This window comes from Martes martes (genome assembly GCF_963455335.1).
Source record: "Martes martes genome assembly, chromosome: X".
Taxonomy (NCBI): Eukaryota; Metazoa; Chordata; class Mammalia; order Carnivora; family Mustelidae; genus Martes; species Martes martes.
In genome coordinates this window covers 26,785,297-26,811,219 of record NC_137897.1, presented here as the reverse complement: position 1 = coordinate 26,811,219, position 25,923 = coordinate 26,785,297, and the positions used below count along the sequence as shown (strand labels likewise).

General features: G+C 34.6%; 1 protein-coding gene across 2 annotated transcripts in view; it reads left to right on the top strand.

Moving 5' to 3' along the window:
* DMD (dystrophin) overlaps positions 1 to 25,923 on the top strand; it is a 2,068,501-nt gene that overhangs the window by 699,113 nt on the left and 1,343,465 nt on the right. For both annotated transcript variants that reach the window (XM_080795194.1, XM_080795193.1), the window contains exons 20-21: positions 9,749 to 9,990; positions 14,631 to 14,811. In XM_080795194.1, the coding sequence (XP_080651320.1) occupies positions 9,749 to 9,990; positions 14,631 to 14,811 (423 nt within the window). The remainder of the gene's footprint in view (positions 1 to 9,748; positions 9,991 to 14,630; positions 14,812 to 25,923) is intronic.

The window sequence follows — 25,923 nt, the reverse complement described above, 5'->3', positions numbered from 1 at the left end:
TCATTCATCTTTGCTTTTCTGGACTTAATGACAAAGTGGAAAAACTCACTTCAGAAAAAGAACAAGAGACAATACTGACTGCTAGGGACCTAATTGATACGGACATTAGTAAGATGTCAGAACTAGAGTTCAGAATGACAATTATAAAGATTCTAGTTGGGCTTGGAAAAAGCATAGAATATACTAGAGAATCCCTTTTTAGAGAAACAAAAGAACTAAAATCTTACCAAGTTGAAATTTTTAAAAAAAGCTATTAATGAGGTACAATAAAAAATGGAGGCTCTTACTGCTAGGATAAATGAGACAGAAAAGAGAATTAGTGATATAGAAGTCCAAATGATGGAGAATAAAGAAGCTGAGAAAAAGAGAGATAAGCAACTACTGGATCAGAATGGGAGAATTCGAGAGTTAAGAATTGCCATAAGATGAAACAATTTTAGAGTAATTGGGATCCCAGAAGAAGAAAGAAAGGGGCAGAAGGTATACTGGAGCAAATTATAGCAGAGAACTTCCCTAATCTTGGGAAGGAAATAGGCATCAAAATCCAGGCACTGGATTAAAATCAATACAACTGTATTAAACTGTATTAAAATCAATGCAAATAGGTCAATACCCCATCATCTAATAGTAAAGCTTACTAGTCTCAGAGACAAAGAGAAAATCCTGAAGGCAGCTCAGGACAAGAGGCCTATAACCTACAATGGTAGAAACATTAGATTGACAAAAGACTTATCCACAGAGACCTGGGAGGCCAGAAAGGACTGGCATCTGATATATTCAGAGCACTAAATGAGAAAAATATGCAACCAAGAATACTATATTCAGCTAAGCTGTCATTGGAAAAGGAAGGAGAGATAAAAAGCTTCCAGGACAAACAAAAACTAAAAGAATTTGCAAACACCAAGCTAGCCCTACAGAAAATATTGAAAGGGGTCCTCAAGCAAAGAGAAAGCCTAAAAATAACATATACCAGATAGGAACAGAGACAATATACAGTAACATTCACCTTATAGGCAATACAATGGCACTAAATTCATACCTTTCAATAGTTACCCAGAATGTCAATGGGCTAAATGCCCCAATCAAAAGACACAGGGTATCAGAATGGATTAAAAAAAAAAAAAGACCCATCAATATGCTGTCTGCAAAAGACTCATTTTAGACCGAAAGACATCTCCAGACTTAAATGAGGGGGTAGAAAACAATTTACCATACTAATGGACATAAAAAGAAAGCTCAGGTGGCAACCCTTACATCAGACAAATTAGAGTTTTAGCCAAAGACTATAATAAGAGATGAGAAAGGACAATATATCATACTCAAAGGGTCTGCCCAACAAGAGGATCTAACAATTTTAAATATCTATACCCCTAACACGGGAGCAGCCAACTACATAAACCAATTAATAACAAAATCAAAGAAACACATCAACAATAATACAATAATAGTAGGGGACTTTAATACTCCCCTCACTAAAATGGACAGATCATTTAAGCAAAAGATGAACAAGGAAATAAAGGCTTTAAAAGACACACTGGACCAGATGGACATCACAAATATATTCAGAAGACAGTATGGTACTGGCACAAAATTAGACACATAGGTCAATGGAACAGAATAGAGAGCCCAGAAATGGACCCTCAACTCCATGGTCAACTAATCTTTGACAATGCAGGAAAGAATGTCCAATGGAAAAGACAGTCTCTACAACAAATGGTGTTGGGAAAATTGGACAGCCACATGCAGAAAAATGAAACTGGACCATTTCCTTATACCACAAATAAGAATAGACTCAAAATGGCTGAAAGACCTCAATGTGAGACAGGAATCCAACAAAATCCTTGAGAAAAACACAGGCAGCAACCTCTTCGACCTCAGCCTCAGCAACTTCTTCCTGGAAATATCACCAAAGGCAAGGGAAGCAAGGGCAAAAATGAACTATTGGGACTTCATCAAGATCAAAAGCTTTTGCACAGCAAAGGAAACAGTCACCAAAACCAAAAGACAATTGACAGAATGGGAGAAGCTTTTCACAAATGACATATCAGATAAAGGGCTAGTATCCAAAATCTATAAAGAACTTATCAAACTCAACACCTAAAGGACAAATAATGCAATCAAGAAGTGGGCAGAAGACATGAATAGACATTTCTGCAAAGAAGACATCCAGATGGCCAACAGACACATGAAAGAGTGCTCCACATCACTCAGCATCAAGGAAATACAAATCAAAACCATAATGAGATACCTTCTCACACCAGTCAGAATGGCTAAAATTAACCAGTCAGGAAATGACAGGTGTTGGCAAGGATGTGGAGAAAGGGGAACCCTCCTACACTGTTGGTGGGAATGGAAGCTGGTCCAGCCACTCTGGTAAACAGTATGGATGTTCCTCAAAAAGGTGAAAATAGAGCTACCCTATGACCCAGCAATCGCACTACTGGGTATTTACCCTAAAGATACAAATAGATACAAATGTAGTGATCCAAAGGGGCACGTGCACTGAATGTTTATAGCAGTAATGTCCACAGTAGCCAAACCATGGAAAGAGCCTAGAAGTCCACCAATAGATGAATGGATAAAGAAGGTGTGGTATAAACACACACACACACACACACACACACACACACACACACACACACACACAATGGAGTATTATGCAGCCATCAAAAATGAAATCTTGCCATTTGCAATGATATGGATGGAACTAGAGACTATTATGCTAAGCAAAATAAGTCAATCAGAGAAAGAAATTATATGATCTCACTGATATGAGGAATTTGAGAAACAAGATGGATGATGATGGGGGAAAGGAAGGAAAAATGAAACAAGATGAAACCAGAGAGGAGACAAATCTTAAGAGATTCTTAATCTCAGGAAACAAACTGGGGGTTGTTTGGGAGGGAGGGGAGAGATGGGGTGGCTAGGTGATGGGCATTGGGGAGGGTGTGTGCTATGATGAGTGCTGTGAATTGTGTAAGACTGATGAATCACAGACCTGTACCCCTGAAGCAAATAATACATTATATGTTAATTTTTTAAAAAAGAAAGAAATGCAGAAAACAAAACCTATTAGTCTCAAAGGTAGTTTGTTAAAGGAAATGAAGGAAGGTGCTGAGGAAAAGGGGGAGTGCCCTAAAATTCTTAAGAGTGCAGAGATTACCATCATGCCAATGTAGAAGTGACTCTGACTTGATATTGCAGAATTTTGTTAAAAATCATTCTTCTGTCTTGAAAACAGTCTTTCTCATAACGTGTGTTCAGTTTTGCAGGCTCACTAGATGTTAGGATCAATTTAAAGCAATTTAAAGATGATTTTCATTTTTCTATACTTTATCAAATGCAAAGCTTACCTGAAAAATATTAAAGAACAGTAAACATTAAATATATTGTTAACTTTAATATTAATTATTTTGTGAGTTTTGTAGTAGAATGGTTGATATTTGGAAAATATGCACAGAATCAGTAAAAGACTCATATTAATTTATTTGGAACCTTTTTTACAACCAAAAAAGGAGGTGCATCAGTTACTTGCATACTTTAAAGTTTAACACAAACATTTCCCTTGTAGGTGTCCCAGCTCTTATGTAAGCATGTAAGTGATCTTCGTGATTATAATAGGTTAAATAAAGGGACTACGGTGTTAACAGCATGCTAGTTTAAGAATCATGTTTCTTAGTTTTTAACGTGAATTTTGGTATAGTGAAATGATTTATCTATTCCTTAACTGTATCTTTTTTTAACAAACATTAAGTTTGTAATTCCTGTCAATATCATTTGATTGGATAAGTATGGGAGTAGTTTGAGAAGAGTGGTGGATGGTGGAGAGACATTCTTATTAGAGACATTTTTCACAAATATATCTTTTATGAAGCTTATTGTTACTATAAAAGATGGGAATAAGAACTTTGGTCTCAAGAAATTGTTGGCTTTCTAGAATTTTAATGAGAGTAAGTGGGAGACTACATTGGGTACCTAGTGATGTAATTATGTTTCCTATAGCTATGTTATGCTGAGAAGGGGAATTTCCCATTTTGCACTTATTTCCTTTTTTTTTAAAAGGATACAACATAACCTTCTCTAAGGTTTGTTTTTATAGTTTTTCATTTAAACACAAAAATGGTTAATTAAAATTTTAGAAAATTTCACAACAAAGTATGGTAAATGATCTTATTACTATATTGGTACTATTGATTATTCATTAATGAATCCAAATTTCCTAAGATTTTATGTCAGACTGTTTTTATCTGATCTTCTTACTTCAAAGCGAAAGCTCTTCAATGTGTGAGAGTATGGGATTTTAAGACAATCTAGAATATTTTTTGTATTTAATCATTTGCTTTCTTTTCATCTATTTAGACTTCATTCTTTTGTAAAAAGATTTTTTTTATTTATTTGACAGAGAGAGACAGCGAGAGAGGGAACATGAGTAGGGGGAGTGGGAGAGGGAGAAGCAGGCTTCCCAGTGAACAGGGAGCCCAATGCAGGGCTTGATCCCAGGACTCTGGGATCATGACCTGAGCTGAAGGCAGACACTTAACGACTGAGCCACCCAGGTACCCCTAGACTTTATTCTTAATTTTGTTTGTAAAATAATGTTCTTGCATCTATATGTAGTCTCCTTATCAGTCAGGTATTAAAAAAACCTGGTTTAGATAAATTGTTTTCCTTTATTAATATTAAAATTACCAAAAGAGTAGTTGTATCAAACATTTATTTGGAAACATATATAAGCATAGTTTATTTTCCCCTTCTTTAAGCTATAAAATTGTTTCACCACAATTTCCAGAGGCAATGGTATAATATAATTATCTAATAGTGTTAGTGATGTTTTCTGCATTAAACTATGCTTCCCTTTCATTTTCTAATTGTAGTTTCCTGTATGTTAATTAAGAGTCTGAAGACAATCACATTAAGGAAATGTTTAAATAAAACTAGTAATTATTAGTATATTAGACTAGAAGAATAACTCAAAACCATCATCCCTTGATTGTTAGATTATAGTGTTTAAGGTGATACCTGATAGTAAGTCTGCTAAGGACTGTAATTAAATAGTACAGACTGATAACACAGACAAGGACTTCTCTTATATATAATATTAATTGTATAACTGCATTTTTAGTGTTTTGCTTTATATAGCTCATTAAGTATTTCACATGAGTAATGCCTTTTGAGTTTGGGCAACCAAATTTTGTCAGATTGTTAAAGGCAGGGATTATAGTCAGTTTGGATCACCTCAAAGCCAAACCTTTCGGGACACCTAGGTGGCTCAGTTGGTTAAGTGGCTGCCTTCAGCTTAGGTCATGATCCCAGGGTCCTGGGATCGAGTCCCATATCGGGCTCCTTGCTCGGCGGGGAGCCTGCTTCTCCCTCTGACTGCCTCTACCCCTGCTTGTGCACATGTGCTCTCTCTCTCTCTGACAAATAAATACATAAAAATCCTAAAAAAAAAAAAAAAAAGCCAAACCTTTCATCTTCTCTTCACATCACTGTGAAGGGATTTTAGTGGCAGTAACTCTTCTAATTATATATTTTAATGGAAAGACATTTTGCAGCTGGTCTGTATGTGAGTGGGGCACAGAAATAATACTGTTTGCAGTATTTCAGCCCCTCCATTATAAATGAGTAGCTTTCCCCATAGTTGGACTCATTTCCTCTTCTCTTACTCTTTCCTCAGTTCTGGGCAGTTCTATTTATGTCTCCTATTTCTCCATGTGACACTTGGGGATAATGGTCTACACAGAGTTCACACTCCATAAATGTTAATTGACAGACACATCATTCTTTGACTCCAGTCTCCAAACGAAAAAACTTTGTGCTTGTGTGTGTGTGTGTGTGTGTGTGAGAGAGAGAGAGAGAAAGAGAGAGAGAGAGAGAGAGAGAGAGAGGGAGGGAGAGGGAGAGATGGGGAGAGTGAGAAGGAGAAAGTCATAGTGGTCACTGTTGTTGGAGAAAATTCATCACAAAAACAAATATGAATAGGAATCTGGCCTTTATCTCTCATAATTCAGTGATGTTTAAGAATAGAAAAAAAGTTATAAAAAAAGTGATTTTAGTAAATTTATGTATTCACTAGGGGTATAAATTTTACATAAACCTATTAACTTTTAAAAGCTATTATTTAAAAATTATTTTAAAAAAGCAATTGTATAAAACAGTGTGGTTGAAGAAACCTCTAGAATTTAGTCTACAATACTCAGGCCTTATTTTCATGGACTTAGTAAATTTCTATTACATTCAAGGCTGTTATATTCATGCCAAATGGGCTTGTAAAGACCCTCACCTAATATGCAATAAAAATTGGAGACTATTTATTAAAACTTCATTTTGAGTTTTCATTTTAAACACAGGTTTTGCATGATTCTACTCTGGCTTCATGGCTAATGATGAATGTACTTGATGAGGAATACTTCACTTTAAGTGGCAGTTCTGAAGTACTTGCATGGAAGGTGGTGCACAATTAAAATTATTCTAACAGTCTGTTATGCACTGTACACAAGTAATAAAATTAATGGATGCACTTGAAGTAATGATCCATTTCCTCTGGGTGCAATATATTTATTCATAGACTATTTCAGGGGTTGTTTAGAATACGAGATGTGAATGGTTTATGATCCCTTATCCCTGAGATTCTAATGTGCTACTACAAAATGGCTTCCATAAGTATTGTTCATAATGCCTGGTGAGTTAGTGTTTGTATTCTTAAGTAGCTAACAAAGAATTAGAAAAACAGATGCTCAAATGATTGATACTTTAAAATTTGCAGATATTTACCCTTAAAAAGGGTCATAAAACTTAAAATTTTCAGTTGGGTTAAGGAACATGTAATTTTATGAAATACACATAAAATGGTTACATATAATAGTAAAATTATTCATGCTTCAGTATTCTTTTGGGAAACAATATCCTTATTTATTCTGCTAGTTTTAAGAGACTTTGTCCTAATAGATAGCTAATTCATGAATCTGAAGTATTGGCATTTATAATTTTAGTTTAAGAGATATACATGTAGTAATGTGCCATGTACCAGGGCTTTTGATCCTTCCTCCAAGTATTTTAAAGCAAACTTGAAGCAAGAGAGACTGTGTGCATCTTTGTGTTTGGCTTTTTGTGTCTCTGGGTATTGCCACCCTAATGTTCATATTTGTATGAAGTAAGCTATTGATTTAGTGTTGCGTGAGTTCACAAGTACACTGTATTTATTCCTTACCTATTCTAAGCTGAGAACTCTATCAGATACCGCCTGCCAGTGGAGACCTTTTTCTCAGAGTGGTTTAGAGTTTAGAAGGACAGGTCTTCCTTCTCTTGTTGAGCAGGAAGTATATTCACTCATGAAACAATACAATATTTACATGCAAATCCTTCATAATAAGATATCTGATTCTCTGTGGTCAACATCTTATCTTTGCCAGTGACATGTGGAAGTTTCTGTTTTTAATTTTTGGCATAGTTGCCCTTTATCATTTTAATTGCAAATGAGAATGGATGTATGGCCAAATATTTGAAGCTTAGCTAATATACTCATGAATTTATCACTGGTTGATATGATTTCTTTTAAAAATGTCTATACACACTTTCTATATCCCATATTAGTGCCATATTTTATAAAATTAGCACTAACTTAAAAATATTAGTCATTGATTTTTTTTTTTATAAATGCCCCCTTTCAGTCGTTAAAAAGACCTCCCCTGACCAATTTCAACATTTGAAATCTCTGATCTCTCTTTTCTTTTTGTTGGCTACATATTATTTGCTGTAACACTGGTATTTATTATTTGCCTGACATATGTCAGACTTTATGTAACTGCTTCACACATGTTAACTCAGAACCCTCATAGGTATCCTATGAGATCAATTCTATTTTAGCCTCATTTCATGGATGAGAAAAATGAGATCCAGTGGGATCAAATAATTGAGCCTTATTTACCCATTTAATAAAGGGAGTGAAATTTGAACTCAGTTCTGCCTAATACTAGAGCTCTTACTGTGAATTTTTATAACTTTCTGTTCCCCTTCACCATTTATCCCAATAGGGAGATCCTTCTTTTACCTATTATTGTGTTTTAATCACCCTTATTTAGTTATAAAAATCAAAATGTTAATAAGTAGAGAGTATTTTAGATTTCATAGTAGATTTGTACAAAATTTGTTTTTCTCATTTATTTTCATTCCTTTTGCAGTGATGTTAGCATCTGGACATTTTTTTGGTCTGACATATTGAGCTGATAGTTTTGGAGAATTATCAATAAGGACACATTAAATTCTATCCCTAGATTTTAATAGATACCACAGGACCAATTGGTAGTTCATTATAGTTTTATTTGTATTTTTCTGATTAGATTAGCATGTATTATTCACATGGAAAATTACTTTATGGTTTTATTTTTTCATTTGAGAGGGGCGGCTCTTTATATGATTGACTTATGTCAGGGACAGTGAGCTCATTTCCTTTGTATTTCCTTATAATTTAGAGAAATGTTAAACAAGACTCAATGCAGTATCCGTTCATCAGTACCTTTAAATTACTTTAGCATCTCTGACCTGCCCAAACTGGAATTGGACCACCATGGTCTTCCTTCTTCTAAGTGCTTATTCAAGTTTAACATATGCTGAGAATATTTCCTCTAAACATCTGATCATTTGTGTCCATGGCACATTTGAATCATTATCTAACATTTCTCCCTTCAAATATTCAAATAATGTTTCAAAAATATAAGAAAGTTATCAATGCTGTTATAGCTGTATTTTAAAATGGATATCCAATTTAATATTTTTATATAATATAATTAAGAAAGTTACTATGTAATTTCATACATGTGTGTATGTGTGTGTAAGAACACCTAAGTTTTGTCAAGTAACTATAGAGAGTATTTTATCACACAACATTACCTGATGTTGTCACTGTTTCTTGGTATGTATAGGATAATACATAGTTGGATTGGCATTAGCAATCACATAGCACATTATGGTAAACTTAAATAGATTGAATAATATTAAAAGACGCCAAATACCTAACACATAGTAGATTCCCCAGAAAGCTAAGTGATAATGATATGCTTATGTTTCCATTTTACCTTTGATAGATTTTTTTCAGCTTTAGTTTTGTTATAGATGATTATAAAATTATCAGATCAACTTCCATATTTGTAAATGATATGTAAGTAACATGAAAATATTTTTTCATTTTAGAAAGGTTATTTTTAGTGCTTATTTCACTTCTTTGGACCCATGGAAAATCACACTGCCTTTCTATAGCAGAAATAGAGAATTACTGCATTTTGATAAAAACTCCTTTCTTTTTTTATTAAAATCCAAATAATAACATTTCAGCTAATTCCCAAACCATTTAAAAAAACACAGAGGTTAGTGTTTCAATGTACATTTCAATAACATACATGATATTTAACAATTATTTGGAATCCTCCAAAAGATATTTTTGTCCATGATCAATCTTCCAATTCCCTTCAGAGATTTGACCCTTTTTGTTTTGATTTAAAATATTCTACTCTTTTACACCTTATGTGTCCTTATTTATTATTTTATTACATTCATACTCTCGATAAGATGCATCTCTAAAAATTTACAACCAGTAATCAAAAATCCTATTGGTACTTCTATTTCTTTATCAGTAAATGATTTGTTCAAAATCCTTCATGAGATGAATACTTTTAAACTTGAGACACATGGGTTTTCAGATGTCTTGCAGTCTGTGGCTTCAGTGGATATATTTTAAAAATCTTCTTTCTAGAGGGTGTTAATGCTGACAGCATCAAACAAGCCTCAGAACAACTGAACAGCCGGTGGATAGAGTTCTGCCAATTGCTAAGCGAGAGACTTAACTGGCTGGAGTATCAGAACAACATCATCACTTTCTATAATCAGCTACAACAATTGGAGCAGATGACAACTACTGCTGAAAACTGGTTGAAAACCCAGCCCACCATCACATCAGAGCCAACAGTAATTAAAAGCCAGTTAAAAATGTGTAAGGTAAGATTCTTTCCTCCTTTTTGGATCATGATCAAAAAGAGTTTCTTAGCAATTTCCAGAAGAATAGCAAAATATTTAATAAAAAAAAAATCCCTTTGAAGGGTTTAAACACAATAAAGGTCAAAATGTAAGTGAAGAAAATGAGTTTAAATAGATAATGTATGATGACTGGATTCTAAAAAAGTAGATTTAGAGTACTTACACATGGCTAATTGATTTTGTCAGTTTGCAGAATGGTGAAGCAGTTTGGGAGTATGGAAACTACACATATCCTATGAGAAATGGCCAGTAATTTGGAGCTCATTTTTATGGCAGCTCATGTGCTAAAAATGAAACTCATTCATATGTTAAAAAAGTGGAATCCACACAAACACAAGCAGCTGATGTACTGTATAATTGGATATATGAGGAAAATCTTTAAAATTGACAGTTCACTCAAATTAGGATAATTTGAGGAAGGTTTCCTTACCAAAATATTTCATCAGTGTGCTTGGAGTATAGAGAAACCATAAGGCATAGTACAGTAACCCTGCATCGGAGCTGTAACTTCTGAGGCCCAAAAGGATTAGAGATAGAGAAGTTACAGAAACCTAGAAGGAGTGAATTGGGCACCCATTGTAAAGACAGCCTAAAGAGCCAGCCCACATGCTATCACAGGAATGGATCCAGAAAAATCAATATGCTATGTCGCTCTCCTCCTTGCCTCTAGAACTTGAATGTGGACAGGGATCCCCATTGGCTAAACTTAATCATTAGGCACAGTACAAAGAGCCCTAGTTTATAAGTGTCATTCTCCTGAGTTCTAGAAGTGGGCAGTGCATCCAGAGGGCCAAACAAGGTATAACTGGCACCAAGGAACCTGAGAAAGAGATTAAAAGAGTGTGTTTACAAATGTAGGAAAACCAGAGTTACACAATAATGAAGATCACTTGAACTTTTTGCATGGTTACTATGAGCTGAATGCTTTTCATGGAAAGTGAGAAATTGGATAAATGAAAGGGTTTCTAGGACGAACCTCAATGATAGACTGAGATGGCTAGGTTTAATCTAAGAAGCAGTGAATGGAGGTTAATATGCATACTTTGAAAAGAATGGTTTAAATAATGGAGACTGGAGATGGAGAGGTGACAAGGTTGGTTTGGAGGTGGTATTAAACCCAGGAAGGGATGGGAAATTCAAAGATATTTTGAAGGGAAAAGCAGCTGAAGGACCTGAAGATTTTTTATCTCATATTGGTTCTGCAACTTTACTAGGAAATGACTAAACTCAGGAAATACATTTTTAGATAAAGAATATAGGACAGAAAGGCATTGAGTTTTTTAATGCAAATAGGCAAATCAAGGGAATTTCTATACTTAAAGACACATTTTGCTGTTAATAGAATCTGTGACTTTTGTTTTTCCTATGAATCCATGGAATACTCCACCTACATTATTTCTTGTGACAAAATCTGATGATCTTGCCTTAACCTGTTTGTTGAAATTCAGGTATAAAAATTAACCATAAAATCTACAAAATACATTCACCCATAAAATAAATAGTCAACATCTCTAGTGTTGCTGAGAGTTATACTAAGTGTATTAACTTGGTTCAACTGCCTGACAGATACCACAGGGTAATTGGTGGCTTAAACACAGCCACCTCCAAAGAGCTAAAGGAAGGACAATGTGAATACAGGACAGAGAGGTGTGAGGGGTGGGAATAAGATGAAAGATGGAGTCCAAAAGACAGGCATATAGGAGACAAAGCAAGGACTCTTGGGACCTGGAGTATTTTGGTCTTTATCTGAGGAGCAAATGGAGATCATTGGTGGTTAACAAATCTTAAATATTCTCTCGAGGTTGAGGAAGTCATCCTGAGTGAAGTTATTTCTTTTTTCTGCATTCAGCCAGAAGATTCCAAATTTTGATGACATAATTCCATCCTTCTTCATCACTCCTTACTCTTTTTCTCTGCACCTTTGGTTGCTATTAACTTGATGAGTCACCTGGGGTAAAATATTTAGCAGGATAAGCTCAGACTCATTTGCACAAAAGTTAACATTATATTATTTTGCTATGATTAATGCTAGGTAAATAAATTATTCCATCTTGTTTGTCAGTGCATTCTGTTATTTGGAGATGTTTTCTAAGATTAGACAGCAGTGTTAGCTCCAAATATAATGCTTGCCAGAACTGGTTCTTCTAATGGGAGTTAGAGAACCCTTGGGGAACTGGAAGAAATCCATGGATGCTTTTCCAAGAAAAATGAAAAAGTTTTTCCATCCGATAAACCCAAAATTTTGAAGGATAAACAGACTCAGGGAAGATGCCTTACTCAGGAGGACTAACCACATTAAGGCCCTTTTGTGGAAATAATGAGTAATTGCTAACATCTTTTAAATGTTAAATATTTCAAGTCAAAATGATCTCTCCCAAGACTTACTCTCAGAACTTTAAGGTCCGAATTGAACATTTGCCCAAATGTTTTATTAGTTTCCAAGTCCCCTTTGTTTTACAGAACACACTTTACTATACTGCAGGCTCATTCGATAGCCCCCTAAACAGGAAGAATGACGGCCCTCCATCTGGCCAAATGTAAATCAGTTTCTTAAATGTTTCACAGCAGATGTGAATGCTACCATTTGTAAGCCTAGTGTACAAAGTGCATGTCTTTAATTCTATAATCAAAAACACGAAGTATTACCCTTTAGCTCTTGTCTTATTCTTCACATGTTGATATGCACCTACCTTCTAGCTCTTGATTTAGAGGCTTCATATTAGAATGGGAGATAGGGGTCTTCTCCCTATTTATATACATGGCTTTCATTTTCACCTACCAAAATAATTTGGTTATCAGAGATTAACTTACCTGAATCAATTCTTACTGTTATAACCACATGGCAACATTCCTCTGAAAGTTATCTTTATCTTCTAAAAATTGTTAACAAAATGACAGTGCCCAGCAGGTAGTCCTGCTCCTATGAAAGAACCTTGGGATACATTTATCTTACCAAATCGTAACACAAAAGTTACTCTCTCTAAAACAGAATGCATGCATCCAAAAACTAACTTGTTCTTTTTTTTTTTTTTCTTTTCACTTTGACTCCCCGGAAGCTCAGAGTTACATTTAGTTCATAATTACTGTAATTCTTTGCATTTTCCCGTCCTCCTAATTGGCTTGTTATCTGATTTTAAAATTTCAATTGTCTTTTTTTCATTTTATTTTATTTTTTTTAAGATTTTATGTATTTATTTGACAGAGAGAGATCACAAGTAGGCAGAGAGGCAGGCAGAGAGAGAGAGGGGGAAGCAGGCTCCCCGCTGAGCAGAGAGCCTGATGTGGGGCTCGATCCCAGGACCCTGGGATCATGACCCGAGCTGAAGGCAGAGGCTTTAACCCACTGAGCCACCCAGGCGCCCCCCCCTTTTTTTTTCATTTCATTTCATTTTTTATTCATTTCAGGATAAACAATCCTGAAGTGCTTTTTTCTGAAGGTAGCAGGCTAGGTGTGAATCATTAAGTAAGCAGCCATGGTAATAATACTTAAATAAAGATCATTCGGGCATTCTGTTTGAATTCCAATTATATGTGTAGCAGAGACATATGAATGGCAGCTTCACTGGAAACAAAAGAGACTGAAAACATTCTCATTTGAACAGCAGTGCTCCAAAGAAATATAATGCAAACCATGAATTTGAGCCACATATGTAGTTTTAAATGTTCTAGAAACAATACTAAAAGAGGAAAAAGAAACAGGTAAATGAATTTCAGTAATGCATGTTATTTAAAATGGTAAATTGAAAATATTACCATATCAAGATTCAATCAGTATTTAAAACTATGAGTTAATATTTGTATATTTTAATACTAAGTCTTCAAAATTCAGTGTATGTTTTATAATGACAGCACATCTGAATTTGGACTGGCCACATTTCAGGTTTTCAGTAGCCATGTATGACTAGTGACTACTATACTGCACAGCAGTGGGTCCATATGATTTTATCATCCAAACCAGAGTACTCTTTGAGAGTGCAAGGGGGTGTTATTAATAGTTACACCAGGACAAGAAAAGCAGAACAAACTCTCACCCTAACTGAAACAGTGGTAATTGCCTGTTCAGTCAGGAGAAGTAATGTGACCATATAAAAGATAGATAATTACAGACATAAATATGTGCATGTTTACATAAGTATTACATAGCTTATATAATCTATGAAATATCAGTATATGAAGATAAATTTGTAATGTAGTAGGTATGTTTATAGATAGATATACTTTATATCCTTCACAAGTGAATTTAAAGAAAAATATTGTTCATTAAACAAGCTTAGAATTTGGAGCAAAGGCACAGTATTTTGAGATAAGAGGGGTACAGAGAAACTCTTGTGTCTGATTGATTAAGAGGATATAAGGTCATTCATAGCATTTTTCAAGTGCACATTCACACCCGTTAATGCTTAAATGATGTGATTTTGAAATTTAAAGACAGTTCTATATGATGGTATTTGTTGAATGAAGAGCCAAGGTATTTTAAATTTTTTTTGATAAGGGCAATAAGCTAAGTTTGCATCCCTGCCTTCTAACACCTTTCTTTGCAAAAATGAAATCTATGCAAAATAAAAGTTTTCTTTGTTTTAATACTCTAAATTACGGTACAGGATGAAGTCCACCAGCTGTCAGCTCTTCAGCCTCAAATCGAACGATTAAAAATTCAAAGCACAGGCCTGAAAGAGAAGGGACAAGGGCCAATGTTCCTGGATGCAGACTTTGTGGCCTTTACAAATCATTTTAACCAAGTCTTTGCTGAAGTGCAGGCAAGAGAAAAAGAGCTCCAAACAAGTAAGTAAAAATACTTGAGATGTCTAACTCGATATTTTCCAAATTCAGTATTTATTGGAAAAACAGAAAATACTCACATGAAAGAGTCATTTCTAGCAAAGGAATGCACCATCCCTACATTCTGTAGTACGAAGGAATGAGATACTATTGTTGGAAAAATATGTGTTATATTTTCATTTCTCCCCCTCACCTCCCTTAATAATTTCATGACTTTGAGAAACAAATAAAATCTATGTTTTATACAAGCATTAACATCTCCTTGGTGGGTTGCAAATCTAACAATCAAAGATTTTGAACACTGGAGGAAATAAAAGAGCAGTTGAAGCCCTCTTAGTAGGTTTTCATTAAATCCTCTTTGCTTTATGTACAAGAATATTTAGCTAGGCTTCTCCCTAATACTTCTATCCAGTTTATAGGAAGATTGTTATAGCTGTAACAGACATGTAGCAACTGAAATTCAGCAAAGGGCAAATTATTCCCTGGGCTGCATTTCACTATTGGATCACTGTCATTATGCAGTATCCTCTTTTTCTTATTTAATAGTAAAATATAATCTAGAAGTGGAGCAGTTACACAAATGGCTACCATTTGACCGGTGAAATTTTCAAAATGTCTCTTTTGTTTCTCACCAGTTTGCTCTTAGGATATTAATATCTGGTCCAAAATAGTCCGACTCATCAGCTTAATTACTAAGAAAAAAATTCCTTTGCCAGACAGGTCTATGAACATTTTCAAACATTAGTAAATGAGTTTTTGGTTCACATCTGTACGTATATATGTACATACAGAAGATTATAGAGTAAAATTGGATTTTAAGGCATTAAGATAAAAATATTTTTAAAAAATGTCTTCCCTAAATTTATTATGAGAAGTACAAGAACATGTATTTGTTTTCTATTAGAATTTTAATTAGTTGGAAAACACGGTTTTTTTTAAAGATTTTATTTATTTATTTGACAGAGAGAGAGATCACAAGTAAGCAGAGAGGCAGGTAGAGAGAGAGGGGGAAGCAGGCTCCCTGCTGAGCAGAGAGCCCGATGTGGGGCTCGATCCCAGGACCCTGAGATCATGACCTGAGCCGAAGGCAGAGGCCTAACTCACTGAGCCACGCAGGTGCCTGGAAAACATGTTTTTTGACTACTTCTTTTTGTAAATATCCAAATAATTTACCAAATAGTAATTTTCTAGAATGAGTGTAGTGATACACATGAAACTTTCCCTGTTTTCCTGGTTTTTAAACTTTGATTTCTTGGTGAGGTCATGGAATGAACTGAGTAAAGCAAAAGATAAGTGCCTTTTTTTTTTTTTTTTTAAACTTTAAAGCCATTTTTGATGAGGGGTTTATTTTCCTGGTAGTACGTCAGGTAATGCAACTTCACAGTGATGTCAGCTCCCTCTAGTGGATTTCAGTATACTTGTGGCTGAGCGTCTATAAAATCAATTGGGGAAAAGATTGTGACTGTCCTAAATTTTCAAACATTGACCTATTTAACAATAATGCATTTCTCTTATCATAAAATCCGTAAACCTCCCTTAAAGTCAAATACACGTTAGTGGTTATATTGTAACTGCTGGGAAAAGGAGCTTATTCACTAGAAAATTATTTTAATTTATACATACCTATTAATTATGTCAAGGTTCAACAGTTTTTCTGTTTATTTAAAAAATGTTCAGAATGTTGATGTCTGTTGACAGCTGAGCTTTGATTATGATGCTACAGTATAAATATATAATAATATATACTCTATCTATACAGCCATCAATTTGCCCATCTATATTATCATATCTTCTCTTTTATCTTTTATATATATGATGATTATTCATAAAACTGCCAAACATTTTCACTCCATTTATTTATAAATAAAATGTTCTTATACTTTATTTACCAAAACATCTTTATCAGTTTTACTCTTTTGGAAAACTTGTCTTGATAATTAATAATTATTAATTTAAAATTGATTATATATATGAATTATATATATATATGTCCATGTATAGCTTATATGTTATATATGTATACCATATATAAATTACATGTATATGATTATATAAAATTCGATATAATTAAATTATATAATTTATTTTTATATATTTATATATTATAAATTTATATATATAACTTAATATATTATGCATTGATATATAAATTTTGTATACTTGTATATAAAAGGCAAATAAAAAATTCACCATATCAAGTCATATTATAGTTCAGTTTGTTAATTAATCATTATTTCCAAAGAATTTTTCCATATGTATGCTTTACCTCCAAACTGGCACAGGGGAGTAAATCTGATTTCTTATATTACTCCACAGTACTTTCAACATACTTTCAACATATTCAGTATTCAGCAAATAAGAGCTAACACAAAGGGTGGTAATCCATTCTGACTTTCAACTTCTTTCCTTTTTTTTCTTTCTAGTGTTCTCAGAATGAAACAAAAACTTGACTTTTTAAATGTATTTTGAGTAGTGAAAATTGGTCTAAGGAATTGCTGCTTGGTAGCTGGCAGAGATGATATGAAAAAATAATATTGAAAGATAAAATGCATTCTATATTCATAGTGATTTTTAGTCTATAAATAAATACCTTTCATATAATTTATCTTTATTAGTCCTCACAGAGCAACCCTTTAAGAATGTTTTATTATTGCTGTGTCCCAAGTGACATCGTGGACCTTGAATAACTGAGAGGATGAATATTAGATTGTATGAGAACTAGCAAGTATACATGGATATTCGTAGTGACATGATTCATGGTAACCAAAAGGTGGAACCAACTCAAATGCCCATCAGCTGATGAGTAAAGAAAGAAAATGGGCTTCTCTATACAATGAAATATTATTCAATAATATCACAGACCTGTACCCCTGAAACAAATAATACATTATATGTTAATTTTAAAAAGTGTAATGAAGCACCAATACTTGCTACAGTGTGAATGGACCTTGAAAAGATGCTAAAGAGAGAAGCCAGCTGCAAAAGGCCATATTTTATATGATTCCATTTATAGGAAATGGTTGCAATTGACACACCTAGAGAGACAGAATGTAGATTAATGGTTGTGCAGGGCTAGAAGATTGAGAGAGTACAATTATCTCCCAAAAGAGTTGCCAGGAACCTTTCCTAGAAGCTGCAAACCAGAAGGACTATGCTCTAATTTACACGAGTATAGAAAAAATAGCACATGGCTTATTACAGGTGATCTCTTATTTTAAAAAGGAAGGTTTTAAATGTACTTTCTACCTGTAAATATGAAAACAAAATTTGTGCTATAATTTGCATTTATTTCACTTGGAAGTATATGTCATGTCAGGAAAATAATTCCCTCTCGCCCCAGGCACCCACCATTCTATTCTCTGCTTCTAGGAGTTTGGCTCTATTAGGTACCTCATAGAGTGGAATCATGTGATATTTGTCCTCTGTGACTGGTTTAATTCATTTAGCATAATGCATTCCAAGTTCTTCCCCGTTGTTGTATATGGCAGGGCTTTCCTATTTTTTTAAAGTTGAATGGTATTCTGTTGTGTGTATACACCACATTTTCTTTATCCATTTACCCATTGATAGACATTAGTTTCTTTCCATATCTTGGCTGTTGTGAATAATAATGCAATGAATCTGAGACTATAGATATCTCTTCAAGATCCTGATTTCAGTTCTTTTGGATATGTCCCTAGATGTGGCATTGCTGGATTTGTATGGTCGTTCTAATTTGTAATTTTTAAAGGAACCTTTATACTGTTTCCTCTGGCAGCTGCACCATTTTATATTTATACAAATGGTGGAGGGTTCCAATTTTTCCATATACTCAGCAGTTACTTGTTATCTTTTGTTACTTTTGATAACAGCCACCCCAGCAAGTGTAGGATTATCTCTTGTTGTGGTTTTGATATGCATATTTCTCATAATTAATGATGTTTAACGTCTTTTCATCTATCTGTTTTCATTTGTATATCATAATTGTATATCAACATTTCATTTGTATGTCATCATTGGAGAAATGTCTGTTTAAACCCTTTCCCCATTTTTTAGTCAGATTATTTTTTTCCTGTTAAGTTGTGGGAGTTCCTTAGATATTTTAGATAGTAACCTCTAATCATTTACATGACTTACAATGATTTTCTCCCATTCTGTAGGTTGCTATTTTATTCTGTTAATTGTTTCCATTGCTGTAGAGAAACATCTTGGTTTTACGTGGTCCCATTTGTTTATTTTTATGTTAAATCCAAGCAGTCATTTCAGGACCAGTGTTAAGAAGCATTCTCCCTGTGTTTCATTCTAGGAGTTTTATGGTTGCAATTTTTCAGTTAAGGCTTTAATCTGTTTTGAGTTTATTTTTATATGTGGTGTAAGATAAGGGCAGCCTGCCTAACCCTAGATTTCTTTTTAAAGTTTTTATTTATTTATGACACAGAGAGAGAGAGAGATCAGAGCAAAGGAAGAGGGAGAAGCAGAGCTCCTACTGAGCAGAAAGCCTGCCTTTGGGCTCCATCCCAGGACCCTGGGATCACAGCCTGAACCGAAGGCAGCTGCCCAACTGATGGAGCCATCCTGGTGCCCCAGTAGCTGAAATTTCTAAAAGAATTTCAGTTGAGGAAATTCAGTAATCTGATACATAATTTTGAAAGCTCTAGCTAGTATGTTAGCCTCTAGCTGGTTTGTGACAAGTAGAAGGGTCTGAGTGGAAGCTGGGAGATGGGAAATTGTTGCTATGTATATAGGCCTAACCTTAGACTAGAGTTGTGATAAGGAATATAAAACAAAGTGGAGACAGCCCTTGAAGAGGTGGTGATCTGAGGAGGTGTGTGGTAGGAGACACTTTTACAAAATGACAGGGAGCGATTTGGGCTTCCTGTAGGGTTAATTCATGAAAATTTTAGGGCAACCAGCAGAAAATGTTCTCTATGGCCATAATTTTAAACACTGTGGTTAGTTCCTGCTAAGATGCTGATTTAATGTGAAGATATTGAGACAAGGAAGGAAACAAATGTTGTCTTGATCTAACTATTCTAGTAGTCCCAGGTCAGAAAATTTATGTAATGTACTTTTATATTTAAGTAAGGAATTATTTTATTCTAAGAAACAATCTATGTTGCTTTTCTCTGTAACCCCAGAAAAAAAAAATTAAGAGAACCTGTTTGTAAATGGACTTTTTATTCTGTTTTCTTCATTGATGCCATCAACATCAAGCATAACAGACATGTTTATTTAAGCTAGCTCTGTGCTTTATACCATAAGGTACAAGAATTGCTCCTTGACCTTGAGAATCTTGGGAAATAGGCTAAATGCCAAGTAGAGAATGAAACATAGAAAAAATTTTTAAAAAGAATATTTACTAAGACTTTTGAAGATAGGATTACTGAACTAATAGGGCCAATTTTAGAAATAATGTGGAAAGGGGGAAAGGCAGCACCCCCCCAAACTTATGTTATATTGTAATAAATAGTTGAATAGTGTAGTAGCTGATATTTACATAAACTTAGGTAGAAATTTGTGAGGAAAAACGTGGAGGATGAATCAGTTATTCCAGCAGAGAATATTAGGGCATTGCTTGTGAAAAAGACCCAGATTTCAATTGATTCATTGGATACATGGCTTTTAAAAAATTTTACGGTGACCTTGGATAAAATTCTCATAAACCCATCTATTTTTCTTATATCAGAGCACTGAGGGCCTTTGTGGGAATGGAGCTTGAGCAGCAGGGACTTGTAGCAGAAGGAGCTGCATAAGCACAAAGGCTTGAATAAAGTGATATATTTTGGGTGGAGGATTTATGATGATGAAAAGGTGGGCTGAGAAGTTGATTGACTTCTAACCACAAAGGTCCTTGCGTGTCAATCTAAGGTGTTAATTTCTGTGTTGGCATTGGAAATTAAATCTCCATACTCAGAATTCCTTACTTTTTTCAGGTTTTTTAAGGACAATTTCTAGTATGTTCATCATCATATATCGTAGGTCCTTGGGTCCCTTCTCCCTTCTGGACATCTTCTGCCAGTGTTAATATTGTAAAGAAATACTTGTTCTATGCCATGGTTGAAGCCATTTAATAAGGTTTGGAGTTTCAGAAAAAGATCTTTGTTGATTACACTGTTTTTTAATCATTCTGTTAACTATGAGGGATAGAGAAAAGTTGGAATCTGCTTGGTATGGAGTTAAAAAGGATAGCTTCAATATGAGAAATTCCTAAAATAGATTTATCAAAGAAGTAGAAATTACTGTTAGTTAAGTTTCTACCCATATAGACACACACGCACACACACACACACACACACACACACTCACACACACTTCATTTTTTAAGCCATCACTAATTTCTACTTATAAATGATGAGAAATTCAAGTTAGAGCCAACTTCATATTCACAGCAGATGTTTCAATATTTTAAAATGCTGTCACTATTTACAGACTACTAACATATATGCTCTCTTTCTTTCCCCAAATGGATTATTTCCTACAGCTTCTATGTAAGCTCATCCACTATAAATAGAATGTGAACCATATACATAATTTAAAATTTTCTAGTAACTGTATTAAACAAGAAAATGAATGTAATTTTAATTGTATATTTTATGTAAATAAATGCATCCACATAATATTGTCTTAACAAAGAATCAAAATTAAATACTATAGAAGGTTTTTTTTACATTATTTTTATACCAAGTCTTCAAAATCTGGTGTGCATTTACATGTGCACAACATCTCAGTTCATACTGAGTTCAATATTCCTTCTCTCTACTCCATCACTTGTGTGACAATTAAGTGCCTTTATTTTTCCTAAGTGGCTTTAATTTTGGGGAGAGAGAAAGAGAGAGTTGTGATTTTTCAAAAAAAAAAAAGTGCCATATATAACCTAGTTTTGTATAACAAAACACTAGGAATCCTTCACTAGTATTCTTAGGTATGTCTGATTTAAGTGAGATAAACTGTGTGGCTTATAATCACTTTTCAGCTACTACGAGGTAAATCATGTTAGCTAATGAATGCTTTTTTACATTTAGAAGGAACCTATATGAGTAAAGGTATCCCTGGCTTTAATTGTATGTTGTAAACAAAAAAGTCATACATTTTATCTGCAGTCCAGACCTACCCTCTAAGTCCTGGGCCCTTATGCCCAGCTACTGCCTTGCCTTTCCAGTGAAATATCTCAAGGTATTGCAAACCCAGTGAATCCAAGAAGATAAACTCATAATAGACAACTCTGCAACTGGCAACTACTTCCTCTTTGGCCCCTCCAATATCATGGACAAGAACCAAGGTCTATGGAGTTGTACAATCAGGAGTCTTAGAATCATCCTTGCTATTCCCTGTCCCTCACTCATTTCCTCTCCTGTTTCTATTCAGTCTCCCAGCTTATGTGATTTTATCTCCAAAATAGTTCTCACATCCAGATTCCTTTTCATATTCATGGTCATTGTGTTAGTCCAGGCTACTGTGATTTCTTGCTGGACCACTAATTTGCCTCCCCTTCATCCATTCTTGACACTGAGAATTCTATTTTCCATGGTTTAGCTGGAATGATTTTTCTTACGGAAAATCTAACCATGTCACTTCTTTGTGTAATGCATACAATGGCTTCCTTTTGCTCTTAGTTTGAAGGTACGTAAAAGGCGTTGCCTACTTAGAGTCACAGTCTTATTCATGCTTATATTCTCCCCGCTTTATATTGACCTTTCATTTTCTGAAAATGACACTATATTCTCCTCCTCAGAGCCCTCCATACTCTCCCAGAAGTCCTAGCAGAGCTAAATCTTGCTCCTCCTCATCTTTGCCCAAAGTTAATTTTTATGAGCTCCCAGTTTATATATGATGTTCTTAATATTTACTGTCATAGCACTCTATTTTTTGTTTATAAAATTAATTACAATTTGATCAAAACTGTATTAGAATATTATATGACTCCATGAGTAAAGTGTGAAATCAGTGAATGCAGAGAGTCTGTTCTCTTAATTATTGCATCCTTAAAATATATCTCATAGGTTGAAATTGATAATAAATAGTTTGAAATAATAAATGATATATAATATATTAAATATATACATGTATTTCTCTAATGTGTATGTATGGGTACACAAATAGAGAGATATAGCATTTTTTTGACATAGTGGTGGTCATATTTCCATAGACACAAACTAACATTACTGGTCAGGATATAATAAAAATTGTTATTCTATCAATTGTTCTGTTCCAAAGTGATACAGTTGTGGACATGATTTTGTTGTTTTTCAAAAGAATTCCAGAAGAAAACCAAAATGTACACACACACACACACACACACACACATTCTGTATACACTATGAGATTCAATGCATACATTTTCTTTAATATTTGTTAATTTTTATTTGTTAATTTTTGCCCAACTAACACCTTGTAAATTTACAAATGAATTGCATTAGGAAAAATTGCAACTAAAGAAAGTCTACCTTAGTAGTCTAGAAACCACGAAGTGAGAAAGGAGATGAGGAATAACCAAAGTCAATTTAAGCTACTCAGTCTTTAGAAACTCGCATGGGGATTAGAAAGATTCAGTAGGTGGGATAAGAAGAATGTCTAAATTCTCCTCTTGTTCACATTCTGAGCTTCACCAAATACTGGCTTTCTCCTGTGTTCCTGGCAAAGGCATTCTTGTTTACATTTTCCGCCATGTAGTTATTTATTTAACAAATACTGATTCCTTGCAAAACACTGTACTCGTCATTGGGGATAGATCGCTAAGCTAAAACCACATGCTTTTTGCTGGCATTATGCTTATAAACTGGGGAAAGACACAGCCATTAATCATAAAATCAAGCTGGTGTTTTTATAGTTATAATTGAGATGAGTGCTTGAACAGAAAAGGCCAAGGCCAAGGCTCTGCTACTAAGGAAACTTATCCAGACTGGGAAGGTCAGCAAAGATTTCCTTGAGAATATACTGCTTAACACAGAAGCCAGAGGATGAATAGGAATTTATAAGACTAGGGGGGTAGTAGGTGATGGCTAATTCAGAAGCAGAGAAGTCTTATTTCCCTGAAACACAGAGGGAAGTGGGTGATGAAAGATGAGTCTGAAGAGGTGGATAGTCTAGGGAGTCTTATATGAGCCATGTGTGAGGATTCTAGAAAAATGAAACAGTATTGATAATTTTTATGCTGTGGTATATCATTGTGGTTTTGATTTGTATTTCCCTGATGCCAAGTGATGTTGAGCATTTTTTCATGTATCTGTTGGCCATTTAGATGTCTTCTTTGGAGAATTATATATTCATGTCTTCTGCCCACCTCTTGATTGGATTATTTGTTCTTTGGTTGTTGAGTTTGATAAGTTCTCTACAGATTCTAGTTATTAGCCCTTTATCAGATAAGTCATTTTCAAGTATCTTCTCCCATTCTGTAGGCTGTCTTTTGGTTTTGTTGAGTGTTTTCTTTCTTTTTTTTAATATTCTATTTATTTATTTGACAGACAGAGACCACAAGTAGGCAGAGAGGTAGGCAGAGAGAGAGGAAGGGAAGCAGGCTCCCCACCGAGCAGAGAGCCCGATGCAGGGCTCGATCCCAGGACCCCGGGACCATGACCTGAGCCAAAGGCAGAGACTTTAACCCACTGAGCCACTCAGGCGCCCCTGTTGAGTGTTTTCTTTGCTGTGTAAAAGCTTTTTATGTTGATGTCAAGTCCCAGTAGTTCATTTTTGCCTTTGTTTACCTTGCCTTTGGAGACATCTAGCAAGAAGTTGCTGTGGCCAAGGTCAAAGAAGTTACTGCCTGTGTTCTCCTCTAGAATTTTAATGGATTCTTGTCTCACATTTAGATCTTTCATCCATTTTAGGTCTATTTTTGTGTGACGTGGATGGAACTAGAGCAAAATGCTAAGCAAAATAAGTCAGTCAAAGAAAGACAATGATCCTATGATTTCATTCATATGTGGAATTTAAGAAACAAAAGAGAAGAGCATAGGGGAAGGGAGGGAAAAATTAAACAAGACAAAAATCAGAGAGGGAGACAAACCATAAGAGACTCTTAATCATAGGAAACAAAATGAGGATGGGGTAACTGGGTAATGGATATTAAGGAAGGCATGGGATATAATGAGCACTGGGTGTTATATAAAACTGATGAATCAATGAGCTATACTTCTGAAACTAATAATACACTATGTGTTAATTGAATTTAAATAAAAAATAGAATACAATGAATGCATGATTCCAGGGGAAAAATATGCTGTGATGTAGCATCATAAATCAGTTTTGCATTTTCAAAAACTGAGTGTAGTGTTTGATTGAAAGGAAGCAGGAGCATGTATGAAGAGGCTAGGAAGTATCTACATTATGTGGGCTTTTGCATGTACTAGGTAACTTACATGTAAGATGCAAAGATACTTTTGATCATTTCAGAAGTCATCTGCCCTCTCAGAATAGAGGGAAGGTTGGCTTAGCTCTCAGTGGGAGAACTTTATGTCTTGCACCTGAATACAGATTAGAAGCACTTATACAGAAAAATCATCAGCAATTCAGAGACACAAACAGTTGATTTTTTATTACACAGAAGGAGTCTAAAGAAGGGAGAATATATCAAGACCTCCCCCAGAACAGAGGCAGACTTGAGGGTAATATTAGAGTCCATTGGGTAGCTATTACTATAGCTTTTCAGATAAAAGTATTTCCTGATTGATGAACCTACATGTGGGCAATGAGATAGCTAGTTCAGAAGCTATGAACTTGGTAGGTCTTCTTTCAGTTCTAGCTCCTCCCTAATGCAATCCATCTGTGAAACACCTGGAATGTTTACTAGGGAACCAGATAGCAAAGGAAGAAATGTACCCGAACATTCTGAATCAAAATATGGAATAAGAATTTCCATCTATGCAATACCATAAACAGTGTCCACATGTAATGATGGCCTGGATTTTCAATACTTTATCATGATTTTAAAGGAAAGCTGAGACTGTGTAATGTAAATTGTGCTTTTTAAAAAGCAACGGGTTCTTTAAATTTATGGCATTTATCTATCTATATATCTATCATTTTCCTTCTTCCCTCCCTCCCTGAATTCTGTACATAGATGGATGCTGACCGAGTTATGGACAGTTATGGACAATCTATAATATCATAATATCTCATAAATTAACTGTTTTATACTTC